The sequence below is a fragment of the Hyperoodon ampullatus genome (genome assembly GCF_949752795.1).
Source record: "Hyperoodon ampullatus genome assembly, chromosome: 7".
Taxonomy (NCBI): Eukaryota; Metazoa; Chordata; class Mammalia; order Artiodactyla; family Ziphiidae; genus Hyperoodon; species Hyperoodon ampullatus.
Window position 1 is genome coordinate 44,877,865 of NC_136920.1, and position 18,075 is coordinate 44,895,939.

Below are 18,075 nucleotides of genomic sequence, written 5' to 3' on the forward strand. Positions count from 1 at the left end.
ATAAACTGAAGGTGTATTACTACAAAGCAGGAACATTCTACAATTGAGAAATATATGTTATTTTTAATATTCACAGAAATGTTAATCCTAGTCCCGAGGCATCATTTAGTCATCACTTTCATTGCGTGGAGTTTGGAGAATATAAGAATATAGGAGCCTCAAAAAAAAATATTTTTTAGTTCATGATGTGCTTGTATAACCCAGGAAAATTTAAATTTTGAGTTTGCATTTCAACTATCTGTAACTGAGAAAATGTTTTCTTGATATTCCTTTCTCTCAGTTGGTTAAAGCGTAGTTCTAAAAAATGTTATGCCATAAGCTTGCTTCCATTTCCTTTAAATTCTCAAGAGAAAAAATATCGAGATTTTATCAGTTCTAATCTCATTTGAATTGTATGTACCTTTAGTCGTGTATGTACCTTTGCTTGGGAGACAAGCAAAGGTCTTGGTGCAGGCTCATCTCTGCTCTAATGACTATCATTTATTGAGCACATCAGGCACCATGCCAAGCATTGTATATCTTATTTAATACTCATAACAGTCATACAGGGCAGTGATTTTTCTGTTGTTAAAATTGAGGGTTGTTTCCTTCCACTGTCATGTAACAGGGAAATGGAAAAATAAAATTATATGTATATATAATTTTATACACATACACACACGTGTGTGTGTGTATACACACACATACATATGTCTGATTTGTTTGGAACTCAGACTTATCCTTTTTCCATTATATTAGATAACTTTTCCATTTTATTAGATAAACACCATGGAATTGTTTCATTGTGGTTTCCAGTGACTTGTGATATGGTTGGGAGTACAGACCCTTGCACGGGATTGCCTGAGTTTGAATCCCAGCTTTGTGGCTTATTAGCTGTGTAACCTTAGGCAAGTTACTTAACATGGCTCTGCCTCTCTTCCTCATTTTTAAAATGGGGAACAGGTTGTAACACTATTAGCCTCATTGAGTGATTATGGTGAATTAGTTACACAAGTATAAGTAAAGTGCCAGACCCAGAGTGAAAAGTACAGAACTGGTCATTATGACTATTAATCACATCTAGGCCTTTGAATATCAGATGTTTCCTAGGTTTCCTGTGTTATTGAGTTTAATCTTCTCAACAACTCTATGGTTGATACATAATTGCTGTTTCAAATAGCTTCTTTTATTTTAGTCAACCTATTCAGGAAATTTAAAGGAAAAAGTTAGATGCAAGAAAATGTATTTTATGTTGATGTGATTCTGTTGGTCTTATAAAGACCTAAGAATAATTCCCTAATGATTAGTTTTAACAACTCTAGGTATAGGCCACTGACTTTAAACTTCTGAGCATAAATGTTCTGAGGAAAATTAAAAGTTCATAGTCATAATGGCACTAATGGGCCCTGTAATAATAATGCAGCCCATTGCATCATAATATTTTGCAGAAGAATAATTTTAAAATATTAAAAAAATCAATTTGTTTTAATACAAAGTATTACACAATACAGGTAATGTAGTAGAATCTTTAAAGACCCAGAAGAAAGGTAAATAATATTATATTTTTTAAAATAAAAATAAGATTTTGAAAAACCAATGTGAAAATTACTATATAAAGTTATTATTCTTTATCTTTAAAAAATTATAATGAACTTTGTATTTCACATAGCCTTTGAAATGGTGACGTGTACCATAGGATACTCTTCTCACATTGATTTTTTGTAATTTGTGAATATTCAGAACTATGCTTAGTTAATGTAAGTCAATGTCTTCTTTGACTCTGACAGTTTAATCTGTATTTCTCAAGTTGAAATTCCAAGCTCCAAAACAAGGTAATGCAGCCAGAAACAAGTGGCAATGTAAAGAAGGAGTAAGGCAAATCTACTTGCCTTAGAATTATTAGGACATTTCAGAAAAACGCTTTGTAGGACTGACACATCCAGATGACCCTTAGTTGTCTTCTTTTTTGATGATTACATAGACCTTGACAAGGATGAATTTTAAGTATATCAGCAGTTTTCAATTGGGAATGTCTTTGACCTGCAAGGAACATTTGACAGTGTCTGGGGACATTTTTAATCATCACAACTAGAGGAGGTGTGTGCTGTTGGCATCTGCAGATCAGGGATGCTGCTAAACATCCTGCAATGCACAAGATGGCAGCCCCCCAAAACCAAAAAATTGTCTAGTCCAAAATGTCAACAGGTCTAAGCTTGAGAAGCCCTGATCTAAATGAGTCCATGAGACAGAGTTACCTATATTTATTTGGTTTGTTTGTACAGCTTCCGAATGAAGCTGATTGACATTACATAAGAATTTAGTGGAAAGCAGAGTCTCCAGAATGTTTTGCAGCCAGTGCATAAGGTTTAACTAACCAACCCTTTTGGTCGGATGGGAAACAGTATCATCTGATTATGTCAAGTGTGAGCTTTGGAGCCAGAGAGAATTGGATTCATGTCCTGACTCTGCCATTTATTATATGTATGAGACTTCTGGCAATATTCTTCACCTCTAAACCTCAATTTCGAGAGATATTTAATGTAGGTAGTAATCATACCTACCCCTCAGGGTTGTTGTGAAACTTACATTAAATTATGCTTATATATTATTTAGCACAAAGTAGGCACTCAATAAATATTAGCTATTAATAAGTAACTAGAGGTTGAATTAAAAATGCAAAACCACATTTTCAAGCACCTGATGATAAGCAATAGAATATGCACCGTAATGCTCTACAGTCTTGAGAGGTGTGCCATAAATAAAAAGAAAGCAGCTGAAGGCTGCAAAATGGGAAGGAATTTAGAATCCCTGCATGATAATTAAATTGAGACTAGTTAACGGTGGATTACATCATTTTTATTGCTTTGCTGTAGAAGGCTGTTTTAGGTCTTCGTGGACTACTAAAGCAATCGTGTAATGATTTACAGTGATTTAGTGAGCTTTATTCTACTGCCAGCACCTTTTAATTAATGCACAAAATTACAGATTTCACTCTTGTACAATGTTATTTTATGGCCCTTTTTTGCTTTAAGGGGGTTTCAGTTAAAATATGGCATCTTTTTTTGTCCTGGGCTGAATGGAGGGGGTGCTGGACTTTCTTGTTTACAAGGTCACAGATGTGTGCTTGAGATAGTTACAACAGTGAGCTTTCCTCAGACTATAACGCTCTTGGTATCGTTATACCTCAGAGTGTCTCTTATCTATCGGATGCACTGGTTTTCAGGAAAATGTATCAAAGCCATCCATGGCATATGCAACATTGACACCCCTATATGTGATGAGGCTATTGCTCAGGCAGAAGGAATCATTTTAGTGTTGATGTCCTGAGCTGTATGATCTGCTTGTGTGGGGATTAAGTTATATAAGAGAAATTTGTGCCAGAAAGATGGTCAGCGTTTGAGAAGATTGTTGAAAATAAAAGACAATGCAAGCTGTGAATCTTATTACTATGTAAGTTGTCATTTATGGTCAATTCTACCCACCAATACTTCTTCATATTCATTTAGGATACAATATGGGACCGTATGATTACCTGAGGCAAAGTACTTTCATGCATATTAAATATATATTATTTTTTATAATGGGGTAGTGATTAATTTTATTATGCTATGAACTGAAAGTATATGATATAGAACATTGAATAAAGTAGCCTAGTGCTTCTGAAAATAGGACCCTGAATCAAAATATCATATAAGTTATACTATTTATATAAACTCCTATCATTTACTACTTTTGATTGAATTAAAGTACTCCATATTTTTAGATCGTAGATCTATAACATTTTGTAAGCTTTTAAAAATTATTGTATTAATTTCTTCCCATTATCTATGCAAGAATATACATGTATAGAATATATATATTTACCTATATATGATGAATTAAAAAACATAGCTACCAACCTCTAATACCTACCACATCAGAGTTATAACCTAAAGCAAATAATTTATTATCTTGGAGACTCTATTTTCTGATATATGAAATGGGGATAATCAGACTTTCTTAGTGGTAATTTTGTTTTAGTTTGAAATGGGAGTAAAAGGGAAAAGGCTCCGTACACTGAAAATGAAATAATATGGTTTTACTATTCCCCCTCCATTTTTTTTCTACCAGACTTTTGTTAAATGAATGAATGAACCTCCTGGTGAGATATCTAAGGAGAAATGGCCTCACTCATGAACTTGTATACAAGCAAGAGAAAGCAGGTTCTTATGGAAAGAACATTGTGTGCTACCCAGAATTGACAAGCTTAAGGAGAAGGGACTGAGAGTAAAGTTAATGCCACCTTTTACAATCTAAATTAATAGATTGTAAAATGTGGAAAGATTCATGCCAGCAATATCATGCATTTGTCCTACAGTTTTAAAAGTAATTAAAGTGCAACATTGTTTATGATAGTAGTAAAATCTATAAACAATCTAAATATCCAAAAATAGGGAGTAATTAAATAAATTTTTGTGCACTCATAATTGAATGCTATGCAGCTGTTAAAAAGAAATAGAAGCTCTAAGTGTGAATCTTGGCTCTGCTACTCACTTGCTTTAGAATCTTAGCCAAACTGTTCTCTCTCTCTGAGTCCCAGATACTTCAAGCATAAAATATACATAAAATGATCTATCTTACAGTTTTTTTAAATGTTAAATGATGTTTCATGTGAAACGCTAAGCACAGTGCCTAGAACATAGTAAGCTCTCTGTGAATTTAATTATTCTTATCATTATCCCCATCATCAAAATGAACTAATCTCAAAAGATATTTATAATAAATTATGTAGAGAAGAATAAAAGTATATTGCAATATAGATTTCTTACTAATATTCCATTTAAATAAAAGATCTGTATATTAAAGGTTATATGTTTAGAAAATTGTAGAAGAACAGACACCACGTTGCAGGATGTGATTAAATCTGGGTTTTGAGACGATATTTTCTCGGTTCTGGTCCTAGGCCTGCTAAAAGTCATTTATTCTCCATGGGTCTCAGTTAAACTGAATCACCTATAGGACTCTTTCTAGTTCTATGATGCTATTTTCCTTAATATATCGAAAAGCCATGGGGAACACCAAAGGTTTCTCCCTCCTACTTTGTTAGTCCGTACTTCTCTTTTTGATGTCCCCTGTTGCCTGGACCCATTTGAGTTTCAATATCCATTTTCCAGTTTTCCACAGTGGGGCAGGGGGCACTATCTTTATATCTCAATCAAGTAACTGACCAGAAAGCGAAGTGCAGGCAACTATTTTTACTTATTCGTTCATTCAGCAGGATTTATTGAATATCTGTTAATACTAGGTGTTGTGTATGGCACAGATTTAATCTTTAAAGAGTTTGAAGTCTATTGGAAGACAAAACATGTATAAATAGCTATAATATTAGCTTAATAAATAACATAAAAAAGTATGGACAAAAATGCCACTTGCATTTAGAATACAGCACATACTGCAAGGTGATGGACTTGGGAAGATTTTATAAGGGGACTATTGAAAAATATTACTTCATTCAATCCTCATTAAAACTCTTTGAGGTAGGTACTATTCTCATTCCAGTTAGACTCAGAGAAGCTAAGTGACCAAGGGCACACAGCCAACAGATGGCAGTGCCAGGATTCAAACCCGGGTCTACTTGACTCCAAGCCCATGCTCTTAAAAACTCTGCCTTAAGGCCATGAAACAAGAGCATATCAGGGCTAAGAAGCAGCGTGAACAGAACCACTGGGGCAAAGGGGTTCAAGATATATTCAGAATACCTAAAGGAGACCCAAATTTAACTTGACTAGCAGACTTCCAAGGAGGGGCAGATTGAGAGGAGATAAGACCATAAGAGAGACTAGGGCAGAAATTTAGAAAGTAGATCCCTCAGTCCCACATTTAAAAAAATATCACAAATAACAAATAGCTTTGATAGTAGAAATTCAGAAACTTAGAAAACACAGATAAAAGCAAAGAAGAAATTAAAAATTATGCATATTCCCATCGCCCAGAGGACATCTCATTAACATCAGTGTGTATGTTTCCCGACTGTGTGCATACACACACACTCATAATATTTCTTGTGAAAACACAGCCATATCTGTTTTTATTTTTGCTTTAATAGAACTTGACTACTTCACATTTCATTCCCCTCCCCACCACACATACACTTTACAAGATAAGGTTTCTGTTCAAAAATTTTTTCAATCTCCTTTGCTGTTTTTTCCTTGTCTCTGGGTCTGTGGGAGTTGAAACATTGAAATTCCCCGGGCCTCAGTCTCAGAACTAGTTTTTCTCTTTCCAATTCCTAGGTGATTTCATCTGGTTTTATGTTTTACAGAAAAGAACATCTACATACTGTTGCCTCCTCCATTTATATCTCCTATGCAGACCTCTCTCCAGAATTTCAACCTCTTATATCACATGCTTATTAAATATCTCTTCTTGAATTTCTAACAAGTATTAAAAATTGATGTATCAAAACTGAATTTCGGTTATCTCCACCCAGATCTGTTCCTCCAGTTTTCTCTGCCTCAGTCAACATGGCACCATCTTTGATTTGCTCAGACTGAAAACCTTAGTGTCCTCATTGATCCTTCTTTTTCCTTCACAGCCCAAGTCAGATCTGACAGCAAACCCTTTCACTCTATCTTCAAGATATATTCAGAATCCTACCAGTTCTCACTACCTATACTACCATCTTCCTGATCCAGGCCACTGTCATCTCACTACTGAATTATTGCAGTAGTTTCCTAATTGCTTTCTTGGTTCTGCCTTTGTGCCCTTATTCTTGTTGAAAAGTTGGTCATTGTGTGTCCCTCCCCTATTGAAAACCCTTCCAGAAAATCACTCTCACACGGTGTTAAAGCCAAAGTCTTTCAAAGTCCAAAAAGACTGATCATCATACTAGCTCTCAAACCTCCCTTCTTCCTCTCTCCCCACTTTTACTTCACTGCAGTCACACTGGCCTCCTTGCTGTTTCTCAACACACTAAGCATAAATCTGCCTCAGGGACTTAGCATTTACTTTTTTTTTTTTAACCTGGAGTGTTCATTCCCTTGTTATTTGCATGACTCATTCTCTTACTTCTTTTAGTTATTTACCCAATTTTACTTTTACAGTTTAAACTTCTTTGGCTACATTATTAAAAATGTTTTCCATATCTCTGATACTTTCTGTCTTCCTTCCCTGGCTTATTGTTTCTCTTTAACCCTTATTACTGTATAGCATACAATATTTTACTTCCTTATCTTGTTTATTGTCTGACAAACCACCTTGGATTACAGGCTCCATGAGGGCATGAATTTGTGTCTGTCTTGCCCATAATTGAATCCTCAGGGACTAGAAGAGTGCTTAGTACAGAACAGTTACTTAATAAAGACTTACTGAACAAATGAGTGATGCTGATAGAGCTAGGGTATACTCTGTCGGTCTATTTAGAATTTATGCTGTATTGATTTCTTGTATTTTGGGAGCACGTGGGATGACTTGTTGTTTAACCTTATAATAATCTGAGTTGTAGCACAATTCTGTCAAATTTCTAAGTCATAATTTATTTCAGAATATACTTTCCAGGTATCTGAGCTTCATAGCTAGTATCAATAAAATATAGTCACTGTGTATATTCAAGGCAGATTATGAAACAATCATTGATTTATAATCTGGCAGGTCATAATCTAGTAGGGGATGCCAGGGCAATAAAAATATATTTGTGCCAGATAGTCATACACATTTGTACCTTCTATGTATGAATCATCTCTTTTCCTGAAATGTTTATCACTCTCTATTTTTGAAGCAAACTCCTGTTAGATTCTAGCTCCCTTGGAAGTTCAAATTGTGTTTGGGTGGCCCCTCTCACTTTTCATGGACTTTGGAAATACCTCTCTTGACAGAAGGGGTGGTAAGGTGACAAAAGATGATAATAAGAGTATGTTATGGAGTCACTAAGAATAGACATGAATTCTAGCTCCATCATTCCATTATTGGCTTGTTTTTATGTTATTAAAACCCATTACATCATTAGGAAAACAGAATAAAATAATACCTACATCTCAGGGTTGTTATAAGGATTATTGACACACACATACCACACATACAGACATACCCACATACAGATGCAGATACACAATGCACATAGAATATAATATCTTCTGGGGGAACGAGAAGCATGAAAGCCTTGCATATGTCTGTAGCTATAAAGTGCCCAGGACATTCTCTTTTGGCATCTCTGACTTCACATGTTCTTGCTTTCTCTCCTTACTTTCTGAGCTGCCTCTTTCCTTAGCTGGCTTTTCCACAGCCTTACCTCTCTGTGGGGCTTACTTTTCAGCCCCACCTTTTCTTTATTTATACTTGCTGTCTTGGTAATTTTATTCATTTCAAAGGGTTTATATATTGGTGACCCTCAGTTTACATCTTTAAGCCAAAAAACTCCTCTCGGTCCACGCTTACTTATCTTCCTTCCTCTTTGACAGCTATACCTGGATGCTTCCAAAGCATCTCAAATTTAACATGTTCAAAAGAAAATCATTGTTTTCCCTTGAGCCCATCTGTTTCTGTTCCAGTCAATCCTATCCCTTTTAATGATACCAGAATATACTAGTTTCTTAGACTCAAAACCTAGGAGTAGACACTGATTCATCTCTACCTTACCCACATCCAGTCCGTCAGCAAGTCCAGTTGATTCTACTTGCAAAAGATATCTGACTGTGTCCACTTCTCTCCATATCCACTGTCACCAATCATAGCCAAGCCACTATCATCTCTTACCTAGAGTATTATAAGAGTCTCAGATTTCTCAAGTCCATTATCCAGAACAATGAGCAGCTAGGAGAATCTTTTCTAAGATTGGATTGTGCCAGTCATTTGTTTACACTTCCTCGGTGGCTTTCTGTTGCCCTTAAGCTCCAAATTCCTTAAGAGCCTACAAGATCCTACATGGTCTGGCTCTTCCGTATCTTTCCAACCTCATTTTGTACCATAATTGCACTCATTATTTATGCTCTAGCCACACTTTTCACATGACTGACTTCATTCTTCATTTTATTGTTCTTTGCATACATCAGGTTCCAGTTCAAGTCACCTTTTAGAGCAGGGGTCCCCAACCCCTGGGCCTTGGGCTGGTGCCAGACCATCCTGTTAGGAACCAGGCCTCACAGCAAGAGGTGAGAGGCGAGCAAGCGCAACTTCATTGCCGCTCCCCATCGCTCTCTGTTGCTCGCATTACCGCCTGAATCATCATCCCCCCCCAACCCCACCCCACTTCCGTGGAAAAATTGTCTTCCAGGAAACCAGTCTCTGGTACCAAAAAGGCTGGTGACCACTGTTTTAGAGTACTGATTTGTAAGCCCTATGAGTATAGGGAGCATGTACACCCTGTTTTCTCTTGAATATTTGATTCCCAGGAGCGAGTCATAGCATAGGCAGGCCATAAATATATGTTTAATGAGTTAGTGAATAAACGCCTGGTGTATGATGGGTGCTCAATGAAAGATAATGATGGTAATTATCAATGTACATCACTGTACTTCTTTGTTATATTAGTCTCTCCCACTCTGTAGTTAACAGATATTTGTTGAATGAGTTAAGTAATTAATTTAGCCTATCATAGGAAATTACATATATGTGTGTGTGTGTGTGTATATCTATATATCTATATATATTCTCAATAAATGGGACTTGCTGGAAATAACTCTAACAAATAAAATGCATGAGATCGATATTTTAGGTTCATCAGTTTGATGGGCCACTTCTAGTGTCTCATGTCGCTTTGATGCTCTTACATAATAAAAATGAGTCCTGTTTTGTTACTGGATTTGCTTACTAACATTCTGGATTTAATGAGAAATTGTGATTCCTTTTACTTCAGATTTTTTTGTGTGTGAAGTAGAATTCACATGACCATGATAATAAGCATTGGGCCCCAAGTCTTTGGTCTAAGTAAAGTGAAGGGAAAGCTTGAGAATATTCATATAATTTCCCAATGAGAAAATTAATGTCTTTGTTTCCTTCCCCCTTGTCTACAATGCCAACTTCCATACCAGAGCTGATTTTTCCCCTAAATATTGCTAAAAATCTAGTTATTCTGGAGCATGTAGCTATTTGATGAGGGGGGTGTGTGTGTGTGCGCGCGTGCACGTGTGTGTGCATGTATGCACGCGTGCTTGTGTGTGCGCATGCTTGTGTGTGTTTTAGTGTTTGGCACTGTACAGAGGGAGCATTTCTCTGTTGCCATTGGAAACAGTGGAAGGAAATGGTGAAAATGAGGGTGAGAGTGATTAGAAATGTGATTCAGGTTATATTCATTATGTGTCTGGACTAGAAGTTTTGCAGATATGATGAGTCTTGAAAACCATTGGTATTTGTGAAGAAACATCATAATTGCATAAACTCCTGAAGCAACATCACCTGTCTTTGAAAGGTAATGCTTAGGGAGTCACTTTGAAAACAATTTGAGATCTTTGGCTGGCAGAGCTGATAACTTATAAAATAAGTCTCTTAAACAATCCTTTAAATAACCCAGATCACTAATTTGTCAGTTCTCTTTTACAAATCATGCTAGAATTTGCTGTAGGCAACCTGGGACAAAATTTTCTTCTTCCCCAGGAGTTTAAACTGAAATAGATGACTATATTCATAGCTATACTAAGTTTCTACTTGGAAGTATAGTTCCAAATATGCATCCCTCCAGGCCTTTGAATCTTCATGATGTGGAAATTTTTCCTGGATCAGGGGTAAACGGCTGATTACTGTCAATTTTATTACAAGACTCTGTAATTACTTTGAAGACTCTGGAGAACTGAGTGTGTTGCCAGAGAATTTTCTGTCCTCACCACCTAGCCACAGAAGGCCCTTGGAAATTTAATAACAGAAAAAAATCATGTCTTGAATATATATAGCCATTTTCAATATACAAAACATTTGCATAGTTGGTATCTTATATTGATTCCCATAAGGGCAGCCTAGCACATATGATCCCCATTTTTCAGATGACAAAATTATGATACTGAGAGGTTAAGCAATTTAGTAATAGTTCTTTGTAGCAGAACTGGAATTTGAACCTGAATATTCTTTTCTGCATCTGGGGGCATTTTACTTTGTAATCTTCCAACCCTCTTCTATCCTATAGTTCATTTAACATGAAAATACTGATCTGACCTCATTTGTCTTCGGTCTATATTGTATGGAAACTAAGCTCAATACTTGTTGGGAAGGTTATTCAACTTGCTTTACATTGCATTTGAAGATGGAGTTTGTAGGCTTTTTTTAAAGTAACTTTATTTTTTAATTGCATAATCAGTACATGCTTAATGCTGAAAATTTGGAAGGACACAAAGAGCATTTCTAAAACAAACAAACAAAAATACCGTCATTATTATTGGGATCACCAATGTCTAATATTCTGGGGTTTTTTTGAAGATTTTTGTTCATGGCATACTTCTTTTAGGTGCTTTCCCTCACCTTCATGTCAGAGTATAGTTGGGCCTCCCACACATGAGATTTGGTTTTGTGTACTCCCGATGAACAAATGAAAAAAATACTAACCTAAGCCAGGTAGGATCCAGAAGCTGTATCAGCTGCTTTTATCAAATCACAGAATCACAAAGGAGACAGGCAAAGAAGAGTCAGAAAGATTTTTGGATTCTTTTTTTCAAGTTACCTACATCAGAAAGACCTCTCTTTCTCTATTAGCATAGACTGTTCGAGCTTCCCAAACTGGTTGCACTTACGTTGTTAAATCCCCATTCTATTTTTTTCCCCCAGGATTTGAAGATCATGATCACATGGATGCATCTAACTAAATGGTCCCCGGTGACATGGTGGTCCTTTAGAGAGCACATCTAAATCACTGGCTGATTTTTTTGGTTTGCCGCTCACCATAGGACATCACATCTCAGAACTCGCCTAAATTTTCCCCACCATGCTGTCTTTATTAGCTTGAACTCCTTTCCTAAAATGGTCCTTCTGTTGATCCTGTCAGTCCTGCTTTTGAAAGAAGATGTCCGTGGGAGCGCACAGTCCAGTGAGAGGAGGGTGGTGGCCCACATGCCTGGTGACATCATTATCGGAGCTCTCTTTTCTGTCCACCACCAGCCCACTGTGGACAAAGTTCATGAGCGGAAGTGTGGGGCAGTCCGTGAACAGTATGGCATTCAGAGGGTGGAGGCCATGCTGCACACCCTGGAAAGGATCAACTCAGACCCCACGCTCTTGCCCAACATCACCCTGGGCTGCGAGATCAGGGACTCCTGCTGGCATTCGGCCGTGGCCCTAGAGCAGAGCATTGAGTTTATAAGGGACTCCCTCATTTCTTCAGAAGAAGAAGAAGGCTTGGTGCGCTGTGTGGATGGCTCCTCCTCTTCCTTCCGCTCCAAGAAGCCCATAGTAGGGGTCATCGGGCCTGGCTCCAGTTCTGTGGCCATTCAGGTCCAGAACTTGCTCCAGCTTTTCAACATACCTCAAATTGCTTACTCGGCAACAAGCATGGATCTGAGTGACAAAACTCTGTTCAAGTACTTCATGAGGGTCGTGCCTTCAGATGCCCAGCAGGCACGGGCCATGGTGGACATAGTGAAGAGGTACAACTGGACCTATGTGTCAGCGGTGCACACAGAAGGTAAGTTTTCTTTACACCGAGTATGTCTTGTGCACCTGATAGCTTCCCAGTTAAACCTTCAAGTTTTGGAGGGCTAAAATTGTCCTAATTATTTGAGATCTTTTGAGTGGCTCCATTATACCACTTACATAAGAAGGGACGGGATGGCAGATGTCTAGAGCAACATAGATATAAGCTAATATGAGTGATTATGTGACCATCAGTTGGCAAAATGGATACTTTTTTTTGGTTTACGTATTACATTATTTGTACATCTTCTATAATGATGATAGGGATTTTTAAGATTTCTAGATCTTCTTTGAACTCCTTACATTTTAACACTGTAAGGTTGCTCTGAGTACCTGAGAGTTTCTGATAGTTAAAGGGAGGTACACATAAATACACATAAGGCCTGAAGGCAGCCAGTTCTGGCCCAGGTATGTTGTAATAGAAAATTACCAAACAGTTTAGTCTTACAACTATTTTTCAGTAGAATGTATAGTTAAATCTGAAATGGAGATGTGTATGAATTAGTTCTATCCTTGTATAGGATATTCTCAGGAAGTATAAGTTTTAATAATTCAGCATTAGTTTGCTTTGAAATTTATTGCTTCTTTATGTGGAAATCATAATGAGGAAGGAAAATATGACTGAGGTTCTATACCAGATAATAATAGTATTAGCCCTTATTGTTGTTGATGGTGCTTTTCAAATGCGTTTGTATACATTATTTGTTAGTTCTCAACCAATGCTGTTTGGGATAGGTTTGATTTGACCTACAGAGGTTAAGATACCCAAATTGTGAGGCTTACTCATTATGTAGCACTCTTTCTAGGACAGCATACTGCCTATGCTAAACACTACAGTATACCAAAGAAGGTACACAGACTTTGTATAGCTCATTAGATCATTGTTAGGATTAGTTGAGATTTTTACTTTATTTTTAAAATTAATTAATTTTTTTCTGTTTTTAAAATTTTTTTATTTCTTAAAATCAAATCAAATAATAATATATTCATATCATTTAATCTCTTGTGTAAGTATATTTCATCCAATATAGCCAATATAGACACATTGATACATTATACAAAGTCATATCAGTTGGATCAATTGACCTGAGAATAACTTTGAAAGTTAATTATAGCTATCAACTACTGAGGCACTATGAAAAGGGTTTTTTCATGTATATATTCTATAAAGATATTTATTGATAGTACTCAAACAAACCTATGAGATAGATTACGTTTTGATCCCCACTTTACAAATGAGGGAACTGAAGCATAGAAAATGTAAGCCACATGCCTAATGTCAAGAATTAAGTGAAAGAGCTGAGATTCGAATGTTCGTGAGGTTCAAATCTCAGTTGGGATTTTTAAATTCTGCAATAATACTGCCAGTGTGTTCCAAACAGTCTAATCTTGTAAAAGTGGGATTGAGTTATTGGTAAATTAATGAAATGACCAGAGTAAGACTACTTCAGAGATTGGGAGCCTGTCACCAATTAGATATGGCAAACTTTTCATTATCAAGTGACATAACATGGATCTCACTGTATGGCCACTCTTAACAATATTCAGAGTTGCACAAACATAAAATGGCCTTCTATACTGGATTGAGACTTCTATACCTCTGGAAATTTTCATACATAAGTTTATGGTTTATGTACAAAGATGTTGATATATAGAGATTTTGATCAGTGGATAGGTCATTGGACTAGGAGACCTTTAATTTTTTTCCTAATGCTGAGATTTTTCTTATAAAACCACTATTTCATTTGATTCTCACAACAAGCATTGATCTAGATAATCCAGATATTTTATTCCATTTTTAAAATACGAATGTTTTAAGAGTTTATATAGTTCATCCAATAACTACCTGATAGCAACTTCAGAGGCAGGAGGAGGGCTCATAGCTACTAACTGCTAATTCAGTGCCCTATTATAATTCAGCAGAATCCAATAGAATCACACCCAGAGGATATATATTTATGCAGCACATAGTTATTAAGTCAGAATATACAAAAGGCTCTAATAGTCCTGTGAAGGACAGCCCTATGTTTTATACATTACCACCCTCAATGGGCATGCAGTCTGGCAAAGGAGATGGAGCATGCACTAACACTTCCATAACCATAATTCAAGATGACACGGAGTTACAAATGTTTCTCAAGTAAATTGAAGGAGAAAAAAATCACCTCCTGCTCTATGGTGTTGGAGGCCATAGTGGAAGTCTTAGAGAAGGAAATGAATTTGACAGTGGAATTTTAATAGGAAGAATGCTGACAACTGGTGAAAATTAAGAAGGCATGGGTCTCCAGTAAAGGGCATGAGGAAGTATGAGAAGGTGAGAAAGTTAAAAAATATGTTTGCAAGAGACCAAGGATGAAGCTATGTTTGCTTTACCTCAGATCAATCATAAATTTTATTAGGAACTTCAATCTAGCTTTAGAAGAGTAGGCCTTGGTCAGTCTGTAGGAGATGCTAATCCAAGATTGTGTTCAAAGAGAAACTCATCATCATGACCTTTGACTCTTACTAATTTAATCTGTTTTTTTTCAACCTAATTATATTCCTGTACTGAGTGATACAATAAAATAAATTATAATGCACCCATAAAGTATATTATTAGGTAGCTATTAAAATGAATGAGACACTCTATAGGTAATGAGATCATAATGATCTCCAAGATCATTTTAAGTGATAAAAGCAAAGCACAGTTCTATGTAAATGATACGTTATTTGTATAAAATGGAGTTTGTAAAAATAATTTGATTGAATATTCATAGAATTGTTCTCAGAGAAGAGCAAAACTGATAACAGTTGCTCCTTCTGGGTAGGACTTCTAAGGACTTAAGGAATAGGGTGGAATGGAAGAGACTTTCTTTTACATAATTTCTACATGCAAACATTTGAAGTTGTGTATTACATGCATAGACTACCTATTGCAACATAATAATTAAAAGAAAATATTCTATTTGTGGGCAAAAAAGTCAATAAAAACTTATTGCCAAATTCAGGCAAATTTAATTATTTTTTCAAAAATAGGCCAATAGAAATTTTGTTGACAAATTTGGGCAAAATATTTGGAAGATACCAGCAGAATTTAGGAGAGAACAAACTTTGAATACAAATATTGAAGACTATAAGAAATGCTTTTTGGTTGATTGTTTTATGTGGTTTAATCAAGAGGTATTTATATTGCTTGGATCCTCAGCAAGTAAGTGGCTAGTGAGGTTACATGGTATTATGTCTTAAAATTTATCGGCATAGGAGCAGTGGAGTAGGAAGTTTGACAAGGTAAAATTTACCTCCAGGATCAGAAAAATGCTTGAGTAACAAGATACAGCTCTGCTGGGTACTGTGGAAGTCCCCAAGGTGATGCCTAGGTTTCTGTTGTCTGGCCCTTCAGGAAGCTGCTGCAGGACTTCCCATGAAATGACAATAGCAGTTCTTACTTGAGCCTCTTTCTATGGCTGGATTGGGACAGTTCTCTTTAGCCCTAGATCACCCTACCTCAGTATCTCAAACTTATCCCCATGTCTGTATAATTACCTTTTTTCACTCAGTTGATATTCTTCTTTCTTGAAGAGTATGGAAATTTCCAAATGCTTTCACACAGGCATTGAGTTCTATAAAAAGACATTGTCTTATTTTCAAAAAAGCTCTTTGTTCCCCCACATTGCCCATTTACTTTATACCTAAACGTGCAGTACTTTGTCTCTCAGTCCTCTTGGCAGCTAACACAAGATGTTACTTTGAGAACGTGTGTGGCATCACAGAATTTCAGAGGACAGCACAAGCACAAGAAGCATTGGGTTTCAGCTTCAAGGTTAATCTCCTCCACTTGCATTTCCTTGGTTTATGTTTTTCCGTAGGCTACAGGACTATATATTTACGGTGGCTTGTTATATTATGCACACATATTGTCCAGGCCTTCAAGGCAAGGAGATTAAATGTATGAAAACAAAAAAGAAAAAATACAAACCACTCTAGCTCTGCAGCCGTGAAAGGAGCGTGCAGTAACTGAGAAGAAAAAGTTGTATTCTTTGTAAAGGAGACAGTCCAGTTGCCACTGTCTCTGCTCTAAGAAAATTTAAGGGGTCCTTTGCCTCCATACATTGGGAAACCTTGGTACATGTGCCCATGATAGTACAGAGTCTATGGTGCTTGCCTGTTTAGGGGTGTGGTAGATCCATTGCTTTGGCTCTGATGATTTCCATTGATGACCCCTTTGCTTTGTAACTTAATAGTTCCCTTCCACTTTCATGCAGCACTAGCCATGTGACTGCTTTGGTCAATAGAATTTGGTGGAAATGAAGACTTTTTTCCTAGTCTGTCTGTCTTAGAACCCTGTCATCACCTTGTGAAAGATGAGTGCTGTCAGGTTTTCCAGATGAGGCTGTCTTAGACTGCTTGACCTCAACTATGTGAGAGCACCCGGTGAAGAGCCACACAGTTGCCTTCCTGACCCACAGTCAATTTCAATCATATAATATATCCTAACTGAAACTATAAACATTACCTACCTAACCATAAATTCATGTGCAATAATAAATACCTTCAAGGTAGAGTCCAGTATAAGCATTTTCATCCCAATGACTAAACTTGAACACCCCCCCTCCCAAATAGGATACTACGACAATGTTTAAACTTCAAAATCAAAACAAAATAAATGTATTAACATGCATTAATATTTTTGAGATTTCAATGGAATAATTGCTGTGGGCAAGAAAGAACATTTAAAATGCTTTACCCATACTTCTGGTTCAAAGCTAGAGGTTTGATAACTTCCTTAAAGTTTGGATTATTTAAGTAGTCAGACACTTGCATATATTCCATTATTACATGCTTCCCCTTGATATAGCTCAGTTTCATTGAGGAAAGTAATTACAAATTGCCACAATCCATACATACTGTACTATATGGATGACTTACAGGATTTTCACACTTCACAGTTTTTGCTGACTTTAGTTGAAACTCCTCTGTACCTGCTCAGGGCCTGTCAGAGTGCCTAGCACATAATAGGTGCTCAAAGACTCTTTGGTGAATGAATGTATTTGTGTTAAAGTAGTATCCAGCTCACACTTAATGAATATATAGCATGTGGATAAATAGCAGGCACTTGTAATTTTTCACAGTTTTGCTTCTTTATAAAAATGAGGTGCCAAAATGCCTCCCTTGATTAATTGTAAAATGCTATTCACACCCAACTCCCTTTTTTGTTTGCACTGGTTCTTGAATTTGTTACTTCCACCTAATGATAAAGGAATGCTAATTTTTTCTAGCCAAAAAAACATCTCAGTGATGCTTTGGGGGAAAAATGTACCAGTAAGTGGTACTGGTAATGTGACATCATTAAAACATTGTGTGACTTTCAGGTTATGATATGGTTTTTCCATCAATTATTTAAAACGTTAACAATCAAGCTTTGGTTGAAAGACCTTGAATGTGATTCATAGTCTATGTGTTTAGTTTACCTTCTAAAAAGTGGGAACACACTTTTTCCATCACACCTTTTCTACTAACTGTGATTATATCAAG

At 36.5% G+C, this 18,075-nt stretch overlaps 1 protein-coding gene across 2 annotated transcripts in view; it reads left to right on the forward strand.

Moving 5' to 3' along the window:
- Positions 1–11,883: 11,883 nt before the first annotated feature.
- GRM5 (glutamate metabotropic receptor 5) overlaps positions 11,884–18,075 on the forward strand; it is a gene marked incomplete at both ends in the record, with an annotated part of 535,510 nt that continues 529,318 nt past the window's right edge. The window contains one exon of one of the 2 annotated variants that reach the window (XM_079708490.1): positions 11,884–12,556. In XM_079708490.1, the coding sequence (XP_079564616.1) occupies positions 11,896–12,556 (661 nt within the window). The remainder of the gene's footprint in view (positions 12,557–18,075) is intronic. The other variant, XM_079708489.1, reaches the window with a different exon arrangement.